The sequence below is a fragment of the Monodelphis domestica genome, chromosome 4 (assembly GCF_027887165.1).
Source record: "Monodelphis domestica isolate mMonDom1 chromosome 4, mMonDom1.pri, whole genome shotgun sequence".
Classification (NCBI taxonomy): Eukaryota; Metazoa; Chordata; class Mammalia; order Didelphimorphia; family Didelphidae; genus Monodelphis; species Monodelphis domestica.
The window spans coordinates 353,730,673-353,751,425 of record NC_077230.1 but is presented as its reverse complement, the minus strand read 5'-3'; the positions used below and the strand labels follow the sequence as shown (position 1 = coordinate 353,751,425).

The window sequence follows — 20,753 nt, the reverse complement described above, 5'->3', positions numbered from 1 at the left end:
TTCTTTCTCTTTCTTTGTTTCTTTGTTTCTTTGTTTCTTTGTTTCTTTCTCTCTTTCTCTATTTCTCTCTTTCTCTCTCTCTCTCTCGTTCTCTCTCTCTCTTTCTCTCTTTCTCTCTCTCTTTCTCTCTTTCTCTCTCTCTCTCTTTTTCTCTTTCTCTCTCTCTTTCTCTCTTTCTCTCTCTCTTTATTTCCTTCCTTCCTTCTGTTTTTATTTCTTTATCTTGTCAGAGCAAACAAGCAAAATCAGCCTAGATCATCTCTACTTATCTCTGGTATAAGTTAATATCTTTCCACCCATTCTAAACAATGATAATTTCCTCTATGATTCTCTTTCCCACATATAGCTTTAAAACCTTTTTTTTTTTGTAAATTGTTCTTAGTTTTCCTCAATAGTTTTATCTTATTCTGATACTAACACTCATAGCACTATTTTTACAAGACTTGTTTTCATCTTCTACTTGCTCTTGCTTCCATCTTCCATACATGTCTTTTAAAAATCTAAGTTTGTTATTGAGCTCCTGGTATAGTCAACTAAGTACTTTCAGGCAATTTTTTCCCTTTGTGAGAGAAATAAAGAATGCTCAGTGGGTCAAGTTATCTTGAGGAAATTGGAAGGAATGGGAAAAAGGGCACAAATAGAAGAGTTAACCTTGGCAAAAGGAAGATTCATTCTATCTTTAGAGACTGAAATAAAAGAGAAGTGTATGTATAGTTTACTACATAAAGCCAAGATTCTTAACCTTTTTTTGACTCTTCCATGGACTCCTTTAGCAGTATGTAGAAGTCTTCTAAGAATAATTTCAAATGAATAAAATAAAATAAATGGTATTACAAAGGAATGTTGAATGAGTTAACAAAATATTTTATAAATAATTTCAATGATTTCTGATGAAGAAATACTGATGTTGAAGTATTTTAAAGTGTGGATTAGGAGATATGAGGGAAATTATAATCATTCCTCTTGTGAACCAGAGTGCTTATATAGGACCATAGATTTAGAGTTGGAAATAATAAACCTGGCATTTGTTAGGGCTCTCTAGGTTTAGTTACTCAAACAGCTGATCATATTGTGCACAAGAATATTTATTTATTTATCAAATGTCTTACCAAATTCATTTTTGTCATGTTTATGGAATTTTCTTTATTTACCACTCTAGTAATATTATCATCCCCCATCCCCCCCCCCCAAAAAAAGAGATTAGTCTTAAATGAGCTTGTTTTGGTGAACTCATTCTGGTTCTTAGTAGTCATTTTTTCCTTGGCTACTCTGTAGCAGGTCTCTCTGACAACTCATTATAGAAATGGGGAAAAATAAAGGAAAGACCTATTTCCTTTAGCCATTGTTACAGAAAAGACTTCTTTTGCACTTGTAGGAGTGCCACCATGTGGCACAATAGCAGCACAGTCCCATTCCTGTTGACTGGATTCCCAGGCCTGGAGAGAGCTCACTGCTGGATCTCCATCCCTTTTTTTATTGTGTATACTTCTGTTATTCTTGGCAATGGCACCCTTCTCTTCCTCATCAAGGATGACCACAGTCTCCACGAGCCCATGTATTACTTTCTAGCTATGCTGGCAGCCACTGACCTTGGAGTAACCTTGACTACAATGCCCACAGTGATGGGGGTCCTATGGTTGAACCACAGAGAGATCAGTCATGGGCTATGCTTCTCCCAAGCCTATTTTATCCACACGCTTTCAGTCATGGAATCTGGAGTCTTGCTTGCTATGGCTTATGACCGTTTTGTTGCCATTTGTAACCCACTGAGATATACTTCCATCCTTACCAATTCTCGAGTGATGAAGATTGGGATTGTTGTCTTCATGAGAGCCTCTCTCTCCATTATACCCCTAATTATGAGACTACATTGGTTTCCTTATTGTCATTCCCATATCCTTTCCCACACTTTCTGTCTTCACCAAGATGTTATCAAATTGGCCTGTGCTGACATCACCTTCAATCGCATATACCCTGTTGTTCTGGTTTCACTAACAGGCTTCCTAGATTCTATTATCATCCTTTTTTCTTACGTGTTGATTTTAAAGACAGTCATGAGTATTGCCTCTGGAGAGGAGAGAGCTAAAGCCCTCAACACCTGTGTTTCCCATGTCTGTTGTGTCCTGGTATTCTATGTCACAGTGATTGGTCTAACCCTCATCCATCGTTTTGGGAAGCATGCACCACCTGTGGTTCACATCACCATGAGCTATGTGTACTTTCTCTTTCCTCCATTAATGAACCCTATTATCTATAGTGTCAAGACCAAGCAGATACAGAATGGCATTCTTCGCATCTTCTCTTTGCACAGACCCATAGCATGAAATTTTCTTAATGGAGTTTGTAATCACAGGAGAGAGGATGGGTTTAATATGATGAAAAACCATGAAATACTTAAAGAGACTCAAGAAAACAAGTTCCCCTCCTTTAAGATTTGCTGTGACTATTAAAATATGGGATCAAACATGTTAGGCATAAATTCAAAGTTCTAATCTAATAAAGTAGTCTTAGGCAGAAAGAAGTCATGACTTAGGCATAAGGATATGGACAAGAAGACTAACATGCAGAAAATTAAATTTATTATTTAATTTATCCCCACTTCACCACTTTACTCTTTTAAAAGATGTGAACAAGGTTACTAAAGCACCCTGCATCTGGATTAATAGGTCAGAAGAGGTAGGCTGCCAAATGTTCTTTTTATGTGTGTAATAAATTCTGATGTTAGCCATTTCCTCCTCCCTCTCACAATTGAGTGACTACGAAGAATAAATTATGTCTCTCTGGAGGCATGCATGGTCATCAACAAAAACAATGACTGGTTAATTCTGGAAAATATGAAAAAAGTAATAAATTAGCGATCTGTGGCACATGGAGAAAGGAAGAGGAACTTGGAGATTTCCCCTTTGGAGAAGAAAACAAATGATTAGAGAACATTAAAGACTCATCACCTTTTTATAATTTAAAAAAAAGAGTATCTTAACTACAAAGTTGAGGAAAATCATGAGGAAGCTGGAGAGAGAGATGCAAATAAAAAATAGTCCCCCGCCCCTCATCTTTGACCAGTATTAAGCAATTGGTGAAGGTAATCTCTGGGCAATTGGAAGGTTTTTTTTTTTTTTAATTTGGTTTGTTTGTTTGTTTGTTTTGAGGAGTGGGGTGTGGAATAGACTGCTTAGAAGAGGACTGTATGATTTTGGAAATTTTTATATATTTTGGTTCTTATGGTTGCTCATTCAAGTATTTCTGTTCATTTTTTAAATAAAAAATTAACATTATTAACTGCATGCTTGTAAGTAACAAGGAAATCTCACTATACTTGGATTATGGATGTTATACATTAGTAATAGGATTTGGGTATCTATCATCCTGATATTTATTCTACATAATACGATAATCACCCTTTGAGAAAGAAATCATAGACTGAGACATTCTATATTTAATTTTCTTTCTCCTTTTAAAAAAATTCATATCTCTTCTACAAAATGGCTAATATGGAAAAATGTTTTGCATGATTGCACATTATAAAATTTACATCAGATTGTTTACCATCTTAGGGAGGGAGTAAAGATCAGAAGAAGAGAGAGAATTTGGAAATCAAAACTTTAAAAAGGAATGTTAAAATTGTTTTTATATGTAATGGGGGAAAATAAAATATTATTTTTAAAAAAAATAAAGAAAAGTTGTTGCATGGCAGAGGAAGTAGAGTATATGATCCCACTTCAATTTATTTAATAAACTGAAGAAGACATTTTTCTCATAAATAATTGATCACTTCTATAGAGTAAAACTCCTAATCTCTTGAGATTAAATAAAAATTGAATTTATTAGCTATATAATATGTTAACAATACAATATACAACAGAAAGACACACATTATTTATGTTTTAGCTGTCAGAAAAATCACATCCAGAGTAACTTCTTACCATCTCTATACCTATATATCTACAGATAATTTCTGACTTCTAGAAAACATTCCCACCATTCAATTCACTTAAGACATCAAATAATCTCTTTCAATAATTCTTTTCATCTTGTTTTAAAAATAGCATTTAAAATTGTCACCAAAATAAGTTTCATTCATCACATTTCTATTTTCTCAGAGACCTTAAAAAAACCCCTTAACTTCAGTTTTAAAAATCAATATTATGTATTTATTCCAAGGCATAATATTGGTAAGGGCTAGGTGATGGGGGTTAAGTGACTTGCCCAGGGTTACCCACCTAGAAAGTATTTGAGGCCAAATTTGAACTCAGGATCTCCAATATTGGGCTGGTTCTTTATCCACTGAGCTATCTAGCTGGCCCCTTATAGATTCTTAAGCCATCACAGTTTGTAGTATTCCCATACTGGTATTTAAGCTTCCTTTATCTCAAAATGTTATTATTAAAAATACAAATATATTAAGTGTAATATTAAGTGTACTCCTTTTTGGTGTATATTTGGCTATTGTTCCTCTCTTTGACATTCTTGAAGCATGCCTATAACTATAATTACTATGTCAAACAATAAGAATATTTTAGTTATTTTTTCTTTTATAATTTCATAATCCAGAACAAGATGAATTTACAACCAATTTTATACACAATGTGCATAATGTGCCAAAAGCCTATTAGTGTCTGTCCTTTCACAGCCTCTCCAAAATTTATTCTTGTCATTTTTATGTGGCTTATTTTATAATTTGCAGGGAGTAATATGAACCATTTGAGTTTAATTATCTTTTATATTACATAGTCACTAATAGTTTTCAATTCCTTTCCCCAAAATTATTGTTTATTAACTTTTTGTCACTTAAATATGGGAGAATGGTTCCTAATGCTTATATATCTCAGATCTCAGACTAATATTAGAGAAATCTGATGAAAATAATCCCCACTTACCTAGTCTCTTTTTATTCTATCATTTTTGTAATTCAGTACCTAAAAAATACAAACAAAATTAACTTTTCCATATTCAAACTTGATAAAAAAGTATTGCAAATGAAGCTGTAGTTCTTTATTATATAAACACTTATTTCATTGTGTATAATCAATTTAAAATGTAATTCCAACTGATCTGTATATTTTTCTCTCAATAACTTTCTTTTCTTCCTATTTTTATAATTCACCAATACCCTACCCACAAAATTGCAAAAAAAAAAAAAAACATGAACTCTTTTGAAAATATGAATAGCCACATTCTTCCTCTTGGCCATGCTTCAATCTTTACCCTGAACCAATTACCTCTTTGCCAAACAGGATGAGTGACATGAGGAGTATAAGCTTTGGAACAAAATCCTTCCTGAGATTGAGAAAGGCTTCACTTTATTCTGGACAGATTGGCATCACCTTCTCTAGATGAAAGGCTTCAGCCTCCCTCTTCTTCTCTCCCTGGTGACCTGGTCCTAATCAGAAAAATAGTTAAATACTACAGATACTTATTAAGCCATGTTCATAGAACCTTATGCAAAGAAATAGGAGACATTCAAAGTTTAGATCTCAGCCTCTATAATCTAATGGTAACTAGAACTCATTCACAAATACTTATAACAAAATTTGACACATGAGTATATTAGAGAGTGTCAAACAGTATATTGTTAAGAAAGGGGGCATACAGTTGGGGAACTACCATCAACATTATGTGATACCAAAGAGGGTGAAAAAGTCAATTAAAATATTATAGCATACCTATCACAAGGCATTTCTCAGAAGAAAGGGTTCCTTGATTCAAAGCAATGATATGGAAAGTTTAAATAAATAAAGATTTTTTAATTCTCACTTTAAGTTGGAGAGGTAACCTTATTTATATTAGCCACCATGTTAGTGTTCTTAGTTGTAGATGGTTAACACAAAACCATAATCTTTCCTAGTACCACCCACTTAGCCTCTTAGACAAAAGTAGAGCTCCAATACCTTGAAAGTGCCTCAGAGCTATAATTATTAGGAACTATTTTGCCCATTTGAATGGTAACAAATGCGACAATCTAGGTGATGAATATTTACAAAAATATAAAGGACCTAGAGTAAGAGAAAAGGAAATAGAATACTTAAATAATCCCATATCAGAAATAGAAATTGAACAAGCCCTCAATGAACTCCCTAAGGAAAAATCCCCAGGGCCAGATAGATTCACAACTGAATTTTTCAAACATTTAAAGAAAAACAAATCCCAATACTATACAAATTATTTGATACAATAAGCAAAGAAGGAGTTTTAACAAAAAAACTTTTTGACACAAATATGGTACTGATTCCAAAGCCAGGTTGACCAAAAACAGAGAAAGAAAACTACAGAACAATCTCTTTATTGAATATAGATGCAAAAATCTTAAATAGAATATTAGCAAAAAGACTCCAAGTGATCTTAAGGATTACTCAGAATGATCAGATGGGATTATATATACTAGGAATGCAAGGAATGTTTAATATTAGGAAAACCATCCATATAATTTACTATATTAACAACCAAACCAACAGAAATCATCACATGGTTATCTTAAGAGATGCAGAAAAAGCCTTTGTCAAAATACAACTCATTCCTATTGAAAACACCAGAAAGTATAGGAATAGGAGGGCCTTTCCTAAAAATAATAAGCAGTATTAATTTAAACCATCAGCAAGTATCTTCTGAAATGAAGATAAATTAGATACTTTCCCAATAACCCACCTAGTAAGTGAAGCAAGGATGCCCATTATCACCTCTATTATTTAACATTATACTAGAAACACCAGCAGTAGCAATTAGAGAAGAAAAAGAAATTGAAGGTATTAAAATAGGCAATGAGGAGACTAAACTATCACTCTTTGCAGATGATATGATGGTCTACTTAAAAAATCCTAGAGAATCAACTAAAAAGCTAGTGGAAATAATCAACAACTTCAGCAAAGTTGCAGGATACAAAATAAACCCACATAAATCATCAGCATTTCTAAACATATCCAACACATCCTGGCAGCAAGAAGTAGAAAGAGAAATTACATTTACCATCACCCTAGACAATATAAAATATTTAAGAATATATTTGCCATGACAAATAAGAATTATATGAACACAATTACAAAGCACTTTCCACACAATTAAATCTAGATGCAAACAATTGGAAAAGCATTAATTGCTAACCAATAGGATGAGCTAATATAATAAAAATTATAATCCTGCCCAAATCAATTTACTTATTCAGTGTCATACCTATAAAACTACCAAGAAACTTTTTCCCCTGAAATAGAAAAATTATAACAAAGTTCATTTGGAAAAACAAAAGATCAAGAATATCAAGGGAAATAATGAAAAAAAATGTGAAGGACGGGGGCCTAGCAGTACCATTTCTTAAACTGTACTATAAAGCAGTGGTTATCAAAACAATATGGCACTGGCTAAGAGACAGAAGGGAGGATCAATGGAATAGACTTGGAGCAAATGGCCTCAGCAAGTGAGTGTATGTAATACACAAGAGAGTGTATGTAATACACAAAGATCCCAGCTTTTGGGACAAAAACCCAATATTTAACAAAAACTACTGTGAAAATTAGAAAACAGTATGGTAGATATTAGGTTTAGATCAACATCTCACACCCAAACCAAGATAAATTCAGAATGGGTGAATGGCTTAAATATAAAGAAGGAAACTATAAGTAAATTAGGGAAAGTATACCTGTGTGCAGTTATGGGATCTATGGGAAAGGAAAGATTTTTAAGACCAAGCAAAAGATAGAGAATACTACAAAATGTAAAATGAATAGTTTTGTTTACATTAAATTAAAAATTGTCTGTACAAAGAAAACCATTGCAACAAAAAATAGAAGGGAAACAACAAATTGGAGAAAAATCTTTATAACAAAAACCTCTGACAAACATCTAATTATTCAAATTCATAAGGAGCTGAATCAATTGTACAAAAAAAAAATCAAGTCATTCCCCAGTTGATAAATGGCCAAGGGACATGAATAGGCAGTTTTCAGATAAAGAAAGCAAAACTATCAATAAGCACATAAAAATGTTCTAAATCACTTATAATTAGAGAAATGCAGAATAAAAGAACTCTGAGGTACCACCCCACAACTAGCAGATTGGCTAATATGATAACAAGAAAAATAATTAATATTGGAGGTGATGTGGCATTGGTGATAGAGTTGTGAATTGATCCAACCATTCTGGAAGGCAATCTGTAACTATGCCCAAAGGGTGATAAAAGACTGCCTGCCCTTTGATCCAGCTATACCACTGTTGGGTTAATATCCCAAGGAGATAATAAGGAAAAAGATTTGAACAAAAATATTTATAGCAGTGCTCTTTGTGGTGGCAGAAAATTGGAAAATGAGGGGATGCCTTCTGATTGGGGAATGGCTGAACAAATTATGGTATCTGTTGGTGATGGAATTCTATTACGCTAAAAGATATAATAAACTGGAGGAATTCCACATAAACTGGAATGATCTCCTGGAAGTGATGCAGAGTGAAAGGAGCAGAACCAGACGAGGATTGTACACAGAGATGGACACATCATGGCAGAATCAAATGTAATGGACTTTACTAGCAGTAATGTAATGATCCAGGACAATTCTGAGGGACTTATGAGAAAGAATGCTATCTATATCCAGAGAAAGAACTGTGGGAGTAGAAACACAGAAGAAAAACAACTGCTTGATTACATTATTCAATGGGTATATGATTAGGTATATAGACTCTAAATGATCACTCCATTGCAAATATTAACAATATGGAAATAAGTCTTGATCAATGATGACATAAAATTCAGTGGAATTGTTCTTTGTCTGCAGGAGGGGTGAGGGAAGAGGGGAGGGAAGGAATATGAATCATGTAACCATGAAAAAATATTCTTAATTAATTAAACTTAATTTTTAAAAAGAACATCCATACTTTAGTTGTTTTACCCAAATATTCAAATGGCCACTTGTTAACTATTGCAATTTTGTATGCTTCAGACGTCTGTATTTCAAGCTATTTGCCCTGCAATACTGGTATTAGAATGGGGATTACAGAGCTCCCTGAATGCCCCAAATTTTTTTAAGACATTATTTTTATTTGGTCAATTTCAAATATTATTCATTGGATACAAAAATCATTTGCTTTTTCTCTCTCCCATCCCCCCACACCTCCCATAGCTGGACAGCTGATGCTCGATTCCACTGGGTATCACATGTGTCCTTGAACGGAACCCATTTCCATGTTGTTGGTATTTGCACTATCTACATCCCCAATTATATCCCCTCAGCCCCTGTAGTCAAGCAGTTGCCTTTCCTCGGTGTTTTTACTCCCACAGTTTTTCCTCTGCATGTGGATAGTGTTTTTTCTGCAGTTTTTTCAGGGACATTGCATTGAAACTAATGGAGAAGTACATTACTTTCGATTGTACCCCAGTGTATAATACTCTGTGTACAATGTTCTCCTGGTTCTGCTCCTTTTGCTCTGCATCACTTCCTGGAGGTTGTTCAAGTTCCCATGGAATTCCTCCACTTTATTATTCCTTTCAGCACAATAGTATTCCATCACCAACATATACCACAATTTGTTCAGCCATTCCCCAATTGAAGGGCATCCCCTCATTTTCCAATTTTTTGTCACTATAAAGAGTGCAGCTATGAATATTCTTGTACAAGTCTTTTTCCTTGTTATCTCTTGGGGTACAAACCCAGCAGTGCTATGGCTGGGTCAAAAGGTAGGCATTCTTTTAGTGTCCTTTGGGCATAGTTCCAAATTGCCCTCCAGAATGGTTCGATCAATTCACAATTCCACCAGCAATGAATTAATGTCCCCACTTTGCCACATCCCCTCCAGCATTCATTACTTTCCATAGCTGTCATATTAGCCAATCTGCTAGGGGTGAGATGATACCTCAGAGTTGTTTTGATTTGCATCTCTCTGATTATCAGAGATTTAGAACACTTTTTCATGTGCTTATTAATAGTTTTGATTTCTTTATCTGAAAACTGCCTATTCATGTCCCTTGCCCATTTATCAATTGGAGAATGACTTGATTTTTTTGTACAATTGATTTAGCTCTTTGTAAATCTGAGGAATTAAACTTTTGTCAGAGTTTTTGTTATGAAGATTGTTTCCCAATTTGTTGCTTCCCTTCTGATTTTAGTTACATTGGTTTTGTTTGTACAAAACCTTTTTAATTTGATGTAGTCAAAATTATTTATTTTATATTTTAAATATTTGAATTTTAAAATATTTCCCTTCCCAAAGGTCTGACATGTATAGTATTCTGTGTTCACATAATTTACTCATTGTTTCCTTCTTTACATTCAAGTCATTCACCCATTCTGAGTTTATCTTGGTGTAGGATGTGAGGTGTTGATCCAAACCTAATCTCTCCCACACTGTCTTCCAATTTTCCCAGCAGTTTTTATCAAATACTGGATTTTTGTCCCAAAAGCTGGGGTCTTTGGGTTTGTCAGACTGTCTTGCTGCAGTCACTTACCGCAAGTCTATTCCACTGATCCTCCTTTCTGTCTCTTAGCCAGTACAAATTGTTTTGATGACCACTGCTTTATAATAGAGTTTGAGATCTAGGACTGCGAGGGCACCTTCCTTTGCATTTTTTTTCATTATTTCCCTGCATATCCTTGATCTTTTGTTCTTTCAAATGTACTTTATTGTGATTTTTTTCTAATTCAGTAAAAAAGTTTTTTGGAAGTTCAATGGGTATGGCACTAAATAGATAAGTGTGGGCCCCACATCTTTAGAGGAATCCCAGTTCAAAAAAAGTACCTGAGAAATTCCTTGATTCTGAACCTCAGTAATGTTAGTGGTGGAAGAAAGTCACTCATGGTGCAACTAAAGTCATATTAAAGTCACATTTGTTTAATTATTGAATAAACAAAAGATTTTTAGTCTTCTGTTTTAGATGCATTTACATTATTTTTATAAGTGTTTTTGCTTGAAAGTATACCTTCTATTTGCACCTCAAATATCACTAGGACCTCCAAGATAGGCAACTCTCCCACCTTTAGGATCAGGATGTCATAAACAATGTTTACTTGTGCTTCTATTCTAGACACCAAGATACCTCATGCTGGAATGTCACCTAATCCCCCTTGATTGTCTCCCTCCCCACTTTCCTTTCTAAGTAATGTAGTCTCTGTTCCCTTAAGGTATAAAAATCCTAGATCCCTTTTCTTCAGGGAGGCAGACTTCACCTCCCTGCCATTCACTCAATAAATTCCTCTATTTTAAAAGATTCATCAGAACCTGTTAATTCTTTAAGTGGGCATCCTCCTGAATCAGATAATAACAAGTTCTCCCACAATGATATGTCTTTGATATTAGTGTTAATGTATAAAATTAGCATACTTTCTACTGAAGGTGACATCTTCAAGTATAATTTTGAAGTGTTTTTGGAAAGAGAAATCTCTATGAGTCTAGCACCTTGTACATATGTAGTTAGAGACCTCTTTTTCCCTATTTCTTAAAGCTGCAATATTTCTTTTTTCTGTTTTATGGGTGTGAGAATTGGCTAAGTTTTACCGTAATATTTGTTCCCTGGTGTGCATGAATCCATTTTGTAAGATTGATATCAAATGAATATATACCAGTCCTTCAGTTGGTTTCCATAAGTAGTATATTGTACATTTCCTTTTAGTAATATGAGTCTGCCTTGGTCACTTTTAAGGCACATGTTTAGTCATGCTGACAAAATACTAATTTGGAATAATTTTACAGTGAAGGCATTTTAGGTTGGCTAGCACCAATTTTTTTTTACAGTCAATACTTTACTATAGCTTAACTATTTTAGGTGAACTTGTCACTTTAAGAATAAATTGTTTGATATAAAGACAAAAAATTAAAATAAAAAGGCCATCAGGGGTGCTGGAGTCAAGGAGGTTGATCCAGCAGAAAGTGGAGACAACCTGGGGCCGATGATGTCAGTGTTGACAACACCACAAACAGTGTCATTAGAAGAAGTTCTAGCTTGCCTAGTATAGGAAGGTAATGAAGGTAAAGGGGAGGTGATGCCCAGTTACTACAAGGGCAAATTTCACAATGACTGTGAATGCACCAGGATGAAGGAAGATCTGGGGACATTCCTATTGTTTTTGGACCCTGTGATCAAGGAAGGAAAAGCTCCTCCACAATGTTTGAAGGAAGGAAACTACAAAGCTTTGAAATACTGATTTTTTTTAATGCAAAAATTCATTGTTGAATGACAGATCAAGATCTTAGAGGAAGAAAAGAATATTAATGCTTTTCTGTTAGAACCAAGATGAAAACAACAGAGGTTCATCTGTATGGTGAATGAGGCCAAGATAAAACACCCCTCTATATTTTTGCTTTATACATTTGTTTGAATAATTTTGTGATTGTATTTTAAGGAGGGGAAAAAAGATGAATCCTACTTTTTGAACTCTGATCTAAACTGATCTCTGTTAATTTTTTACACAAAAGGTTTAATTAAATAGATGTAAATTATGCATGTAATAAAATTTTGGAATAGTCCTAAATTTAAACAAAACCATCAGGGTCAGGTTGGGAGAGGAATATCAAGCATCTATATCTGATCCAGATCCCAGACACAGGAATGTACAATAATTCTTCTTAATAAATAGGTATTAATTCAATAGTTGGTTGTCTCTCAAACCGAGGATGACGATTGTCTTTGTGCGTTTTTGTGCACAGACACCTGTGCATGAAGATTTAAGTGGAAAAGTCGATGCACAGAGACAGTCCCAATCTCTCGGCATGCCTGGGTCCAGTGGCACGAAAAGTCGTTACACCTGGAGACTTCCTCAGCTGCATTGGATGGCCGTGTTGTCTTTTGTGCTCCATCACGCCCTAAGCACTCCACAGTGCCTTGCTGCATCGCCATCTCAGCTGTTGAACCTTCTTGTTGGTTTCTTCTGCCTGTTCCGCCAAAGCAGTCTTCACATGCTAGGTGAGCAAAGACCTAGTTCACCAGGAGTTGACATCGACCCGATGGCTACCCTCACAAGGTTTAGCCCGCCTGTCGAAGCCATTGCCTGGGGTGTGGCCACTGCTGCATGCTAGCAGCTACTAGGAGCCACAAGTGAGAGCTGGATGTCAGGTGAGGGTCAGTGGCTGGAGAGCTGCCCTAGAAGGGCACGACAAGCCCTCCATACCAGAGATATTACCCCTCCCTGAGCACACCATACACCCCATTAATTCAATATGAAAAATAAATTCTCACAGCTTAGCTTGGAGGCTAACCTAAGGGAGCAAACAAATGTCCTTCCCCAGTATAGTACTTAGTGATCTCTTGTGGTCAGATATATAGAACTCTAGCCTTTTTTATTCTCCAAAGTCTCTCTACTTAGAGACTCCTGGGAGGGACTTATTGGCTCAAGTTGTTCTATGTTGAGAGGAAGAGAGAAGTATGTTTATCTAAGAGCTCAACATATGGGAGAGGTAGAAAGGACTCATGGGAGTTCAGATCCTTCCATAAACACCCTGGAAAGAATCTAGTATCTTAGATTTAAGCATATTAATAGTCTACTGGCCAGATTCCAGTTATCTCTAATCTCAGAACATGCTCTACTGAACTAGGGAAACATGTTTGCAAATATTTGACAAAAAAGGAAAATTATTTAGGATTTAATGCTCTCTAGGCACCTCCCCACTGTTTTTTGAGGAAGGTGGAGAGCAACCAGGTGGGTAATTATTATTTTTATTTTTACTACTAAGACTATTGATACTACTTCTCCTAGTTATTTAGGGTTTGTTTGTTTTTAAAGTAGAGGACAGAGAAGAGATAGTGTAGTGTAATGGAAAGAGTAAAGGATGTAGAATCAAGAGGACCTGAATTCAAATGCTAACTGTTGTACTGTGTGACCCTTGTGTAAATCACTTTACTACTGGGAGCCAATTTTCTTATTCATAAAAGGAGGTTAAACAAGAAAATTGTATCTATTTCCCCTTCCAACTCCAAATTTATGATCTTATAACACAGAGTTCATTCCCCCGGTCATATCTCAGATCTCATCATCAGCTACAACTGGCTACCCCAAAGATTTTGTACTCTAAAATTTTCTGTTCTTCAATCTCTTTCACTGGGATGTTTTTCTCTTAAATTTGTCTTCTTTCTCACTAAGCTTCAATTCTTCTACCTTTTCTTATTTTCTTAATTCTTCACCACTATTCTGATCTCACTTTGTTTTCCCTTTTACTGTCATGACTATTTTAAACATATTTTAAACATATAGACATCTATTTTTCTTTCTCTTGACTACATTTCTTATTGCCTCATATCTTCTCAAATACCATTTATGATTTCAGCCCCCATTTAGATACCTTCTCTATTCCTTTAAAACTGCTGAACGAATTATGTCTCCTAGAAGTTAACATCATCTAATGCCATCTGGGCCATTAAGGCCTTGCACATGGAGGTTTCAGTAAATGGTAGTTCAATGAATAAATTATCAGGTGGATTTAAGAGGGTGTCAGATGACTGTGACCTCAGGGTTCCCTGGAAATTAAGAAAAGATATCATCTGAAGAATGAGTAGATTTCAGGATAGACTTGTAGGATTTAAGAGGGAAAAACTTTGTTCAGTCCAATCTCATTAATCAGATGACAAAACTGAGACCAAGATAGGGTAATTGAATTGCTAAAGATATGAAAATTTCACCACCCTTCTCTCATATCCCTCCCCTGACTTCTTCAGTTCAGTCCTCTTAGGGTGTCTCCTCCCTGGGGTTGGTCTGATAATGCTCAATGTTGCAGCAGGGGACACCAGATAGGCCTGTAGCTATGGCTGACTCATTCCCCTGGTAAGGATCCCTCTGTGTTTTAGGAATACAGTTTGGGTTCACACATCAATCAGTTGCTATTTTAATTCATAAACGGGCCAGCAGCTCATTTTGTGTATCATTAGGCTATTGAGGGAGGGGGCTGAACCAATTGTTCAGCATGTCAGGCAAGTTTACTTGGCCAGGCATATTCAAAGAATATTACCCTAAAGGGTTTTGTTTGCTCCTTTGCTCCATGATTCCATTCCATATATCATCCTTACTTGTGAATATGTCAGATCCTACCATTAGATTGCAAAAGGCTTGAGGTCAAAACACATGTTGTTTTTCACCTTGTTATTTTCGGCACTCAATATTTTTGTGCTTGGGCTATATGCTTCATAAAAATTGGCTACATTGAACTCTACACCATAACATTTGTTAATTACCTGTTATATGTGGAACACCATGTTCTAATATGTATATATATATATACATTATATATATTTATATTCTATGTACTAATGTATTACATTCTATATTCTACTATATTACAATATATATTGTCATATATTCTGTTATGTCATTTAGAATATTCTAATACCTTGTATATGTTCTATTACATACACATATGTATATACACATACATATATGTATATGTTGTGATATTAATTGGGTATCCCAAAATCTTTAGTGCCATGTTAAGCTAATAAAACGTATAATATAATATAAAGCTAATAAGCTTAAAACTGCATTAAGACTTTTGAGATACCTTGTATTATATCCTTTGATATTCCTAACAACTCATTACTATTAATAATGATATTTATTGATGAATGCAAAATATATGCTATTATTATACTATTTTACACATGAGAAAAAAAGGCTGATAAAAAGCAAGTGAGTTGCCTAGGAACACATAACTAATAAGGCCTGAGGGAAGATTTGAATTAAATTCTTCTGGGCTTCATGATAAGAGTAGGAGATCTCCATGCAAAGAAAAGTCTTTGGGAAATATGGCAGAATAGAGTGAGAAGGATAAATTATGAAAGATTTCATGAAGAAGTTGGCATTTGGGCTCTACTTCAAGATGGGTAGGATATTAATAGAGAGATTGTGTAGGGAAATGTATTCTAGGCATTAAAGGAAATTGTGACCAAAAGCATGAAGATAGGAAAATGAAGGACCTATTGAAGAGTGGTGGTGAATAAGTCAATTTGGAGAGAGAATAGAATGTGTGAAATGAAATAGTGAAAGATAATAGTGGAAAGGGATAGTAGTGCTACTTAATAATGGGCATTAAATAATGCCAGACAGGTAGATTAAACTTGGCAGCACATAATGTATTCAAATATTGTGATAGATGGATAAATGCAAGCCATGTGACCAACTTTGGAAAGAGGATTCTTCAGAATTCTTATCCTTTCTGCTACTTCATTTGAAAAGAAGGAACAGAAAGACCCAGAATACTAAAGAAGAAATGAGAGGTGAAAAGGGGGAGAACAGAGAATTTAAAATTAAAATTAGAAAAGAATGATCAAGAAAAGGGATTATGAAGGGAACAAAGGTGAATTTGCTGGGGGAGGGTGATGAAGAGAAAGCAGGCTGGACAAAGATTCTGAGTTATTCAAATAAAAGTCTATAATATCTTTAATAATATCTCCTTTTATGTAGTTTATAATCTTGTTCATCCATACTCCTGATCTTGAGGTTCATGACTAAAATTTCTGAACCACTCTACCCTTTTTTCCTCTTTCTCATACTAAGGAATGACAATATCAGTTACTGTATACTGTACCTAACCCCACCCCCCCTTCTCTCTCTCTCTGTCTTTCTCTCTCTCTCTCTCTCCCTCCCTCCCTCCCTCCCTCCTCTGTTTCTGCCCAGGGTATACAGGGTATACCCTACTTGAAAAGGTCTGAGAATCCTCTTCCAGGGACTGGACCTGAACAATTATGTAATGTGTGACTTTGATGTCTCACCTCCATGCTTTGAATTGGTGAGTTTTCTTGTACTGGGATACAGTAGTAAACATTGTTTCATCATCTATATAACAGAGATGATAATGTCATCTATTTTCCAAGATTGTAAGGAAAAGTTATTTGTAAAGCACTCACTTTGTAAACTTTAGACTACTATATATATCCTAGTTGTTACTGTTATTATTACTATTTGTATGAGCCATACCATGATGAGACTTGGGTCAGCTAGAAGGGTCAAAGTTGAAAAGAAATTAGTTTTCTCTTTCTTAAAGGGAAATTTTCATCCTATATAGTTTTTTGCCTAGGGAAATGTGACTTGATCAGCCAGAGGGAGTCAGATCAGCTATACAGAGAAAGGAAAGGAGCATCAGCCAAAACATTATGAGAAAAAGGGGAGACATCCAAGTAGGAAATGAAAGACAGAAGACTAGAATGAGAAAAGGTTTTCTTGATAATTGATATTCTGCTCTACACACTGTGAAGCATTCAGTGCTCTCTGCCTGAGACAGCTCCAACTCTTTATCAGTATTAGAGAATCACAAGTCAAAATATGTAGAGCTCACTCTCAAAGAGATTATGGAGAGACAGGGGCTCTTTTTGTATAGCAGAGGGGCTGAGGACAAAGATAATGTTTAAGAACAGGTTAGACTAAGTGAGCTTCCTAGACCAAAGTGAATGAGGAGGAAGATATGCAGAGTATAGGTTAAAAGGGCAAGCTTAAGCCAGCACTCAAATGGCACAAAAAGATACATGGTATTCAAAGAGATTCAGGAGTCCTGAATTCTAATTTGAGCTCCAACCATTACTAACTAATAACAGTCAAAAGATCTATTTATTTCTTTAGTCTATATTTCAAAAGTCTTACTCTTCGATTAAAGATATCCATTATTATTGTATTTTCCCATGGTCAGACCAAATCCAGGGGACTATGTTCAGTTCTGGATACTCTATTTTAGCTAGACGTGGAAAAATTGAATAATATTTGGGGAATCTATTTGGGGATATTTAGCCTATTAACGGGAAGAATTAGGTGACATCATTTTTATGTATGTGAAGGACTGTCACTATAGAGATTAGAATTATTATTCTTTTCCCCAGAGCAAAGGACTAGAACAGTTGGTAGATGTTATAAAGAGGCAACTGTAGGCTTGATTCAATTTAAAAACAAACAAACAAAACAAAAATCCACCTACCAAGTGGAGTTTTTGTACAATGGAATGGACTGCCTCAAGAAACAGTGGTTTCCTATCAATAGATGTCTTATATTATAGAAGGGACTTTATTAAAGTATTATTTGGCCCCAGATATCCTTTTCCAATCTGAGATTCTGTGTTTATGTAATTTTTTCTCCACTGGTAAATACCTAATCTCTCTGAGGTTCAGTTTCTTCATGTGCATAATAGAGATAATAAATAATACCTCACATATCTTACACATAATTGAAATTGCTTTGCAGACTTCACACTGCTTCATTAATGGGAGTCTTTGATATGTGTGTTATTGTTATTTAATTCAGCAAGCTTTGATGCAGACATGGCCAGATACCAAGAAACTGAATTGGAGTGGAGAACCACCAATGATTTTCTAAAGCAGGATTCCATTATCTGTATTAGGTAGAAAATCTGCATTTAAGAAATTTCTCTTTGCCTGTTTGATCTGAGCTCAATCAAACACAAACCAGCTTCAATTTGTATCTTTTGGGTATAGTCATATGAAGTGAATAGTTATTGAAATCTTACTGGCCCCCATACTCTTCCAGTGATCTTGATTAACTGACTACTTGTAGCAAGACTTCTGAATTTATCTATAACTGCCTGGCATATTTAGGAGATTTTAATTCTGTAGGTTAATATAAGCTTGTAAATGTGTTAGGATTAAAACATTACTGACTGGCTAGGTAATCCAGGAAGCATTGTGAAAGGTAAGTCTTTGCCCTCAAGGAGTTTATGTTCTATTGAGGTGATACAACAAGAACACAAAGTAAATAAATGTATATGGATCAAGAAGCCTGTACATGGTCAGTCTGTCAGGCAGTGTTAGTAGTCTTGTTCAAAGAACATTTCCCTAGACATTTATCAATTGCTTCCCTGTTAGTAGGTTAGGTACCAGATAGTTAGATGTTGAATTGGATAGAGTGATGGATCTAGAATCAATAAATTGAAATCTAACTTCATCCATTTACTACTGTGGCCCTCCCTGGGGCTAGTCACTAAACTTCCTTCTATTTACCTCAGTTTTTTTTTAATCTGTCAAATGAGAATAATAATATCACTTACCTCCCCCAGAATTTCTTTTAAAACTTCTATCTTTAAAAACTTCTATCATAGTAATCAATAATATGTACTGGATATAAAGCAGAAGAGTGGTAAGGACTAGGCAATGGGGGTTAAGTGACTTGCCCAAGTAGTCACAGCCAGGAAATGTCTGAAGTAAAATTTGAGCCCAGGACTTCTCATCTCTAGCCCTGAACCTTAATCCACTGAGCTCCCTAGATTCCCCCACTTCACAGAATTGTTGTTAGGATCAAAGGAGGTAATGCTGATTGTAAAGTGCTTTGCAGAGTTTGAAGTACTATATAACTGCTAGCAATTTTCTTTGGTGTTGACAATATTATGATTATGATGCTTGTTCTTGGTCATGGTTGTCATTATTAAATGCAGGGATTATGAGTCAGATTTCAAGGGGTTGAGAAGTGAGAAGTAATGAAGTCAGTCATTTAAATAGTATTCATTAAATACCTACTGTGTGCTAAGTTCTATACTGAGTACTGGGGATATAAAGAATGGCAAAAACTAGCCCCTTCTCTCAAGGGGATTAGGATAATGAGAAATAATATACAAACAACTGTGAGCAAACAAGATATATATATATATATATCCATATATATATATTCACATATATATGTATGTACATATGCAGCATACATTAGGGGTAATTTAATTGGGAAGGCATTAACATTAAGGATCATTCAGAAGAGCTTATTTCAGAAAGTGGGAATTTAGCTGATACTTGAAGGAAAGCAGGAGATAGAAATGAAACCTAAAGAGTTCTAGGTCTGTGGAACAGTTAGAAAAAATCCAGGGAATTGGGTGATGGAGTGTTTTGTGTGAGGAAAAGCAAGGTGTAGAGTGTCACTGGGTCATAGAATATGCTGGGGATGAGGAAAGAATGAAAATACAAAGTTTAAAAGGACTAGAAAAGTAGAATGGGACAAATGGAGGGAAGAGGACAAGAAACTGGTTTTCTCTCAGGATTTGGATTTACCTGGCCTATTCAATTTTTAGATAGATTTGAGTTTTGGAGGATATGGTATGCAATATTTGGCTTATCTTACTTTCTCTAAATTCTCTAAAATTCTATGGGCCAAATAAAACAAGTCTAACTCCTTATTGGTGTGACAGTTCATGGAAAAATTGGACTAAATATTTGCTTAGATCCTTTCTATCTTTGACATCCAGTTTTCTGGGATCTTCAGTTTTTTAGGTCCCTGTTTTCTTCCAGATGCTTTCCTGCTTATTAATGTCCTTTCAGAAATAAGATATATAAAAATGGATAATACTTTAGATGGATTCTAACAAGAGTAATGAATGATTCCATTTCCCAGTTCTTAACACTCAGCTTCTTTCTGTATCTGAAAGGGCTCATTTTCTCTTATTTGTTCATTAATGTATATATGCAAATAATGTGTATATATGGAGGTAGGATGTTAAATACCAAAGTGTTTGTAAATGAAAACATATTTATTGAGGATTAAGTATCTTTACCTACATGATTAGCATTCAGAAGAGGCAGATAAATGTATACTCTCAACCTCACCTTTCCATAGTTCAGGAGTTCTTAACCTTTTTTATGTCATAGAGCCCTTCATTAGTTTGATGAATCCTAGGGATCTCTTTCCAAAATAATGTTGGGCTTTTAAAAATTCATAATAGAAAGAAATGGTAAATTGTAGTTGGAGATTTGGGAAAAGTTATATTCATTTCCCCCAAGATCATAGAGTCCCTCAGATCTATCTAAAGATCTCTTAGGAGATCCATAGGCAAGAAGTATTTATTAAGTGTTCTAGGCACTGTGTTAAATGCTGAATGTA

General features: G+C 35.0%; 1 protein-coding gene across 1 annotated transcript; it reads left to right on the top strand.

The window, feature by feature from the left end:
* Positions 1–1,157: 1,157 nt before the first annotated feature.
* Positions 1,158–2,368, top strand: LOC100022151 (olfactory receptor 51B6-like). The gene has a single exon (XM_001374054.2). The coding sequence runs from the start codon at positions 1,386–1,388 to the stop codon at positions 2,322–2,324; it is 939 nt and encodes a 312-aa protein (XP_001374091.1). The 5' UTR covers positions 1,158–1,385; the 3' UTR covers positions 2,325–2,368.
* The last annotated feature ends 18,385 nt before the right edge of the window (positions 2,369–20,753 follow it).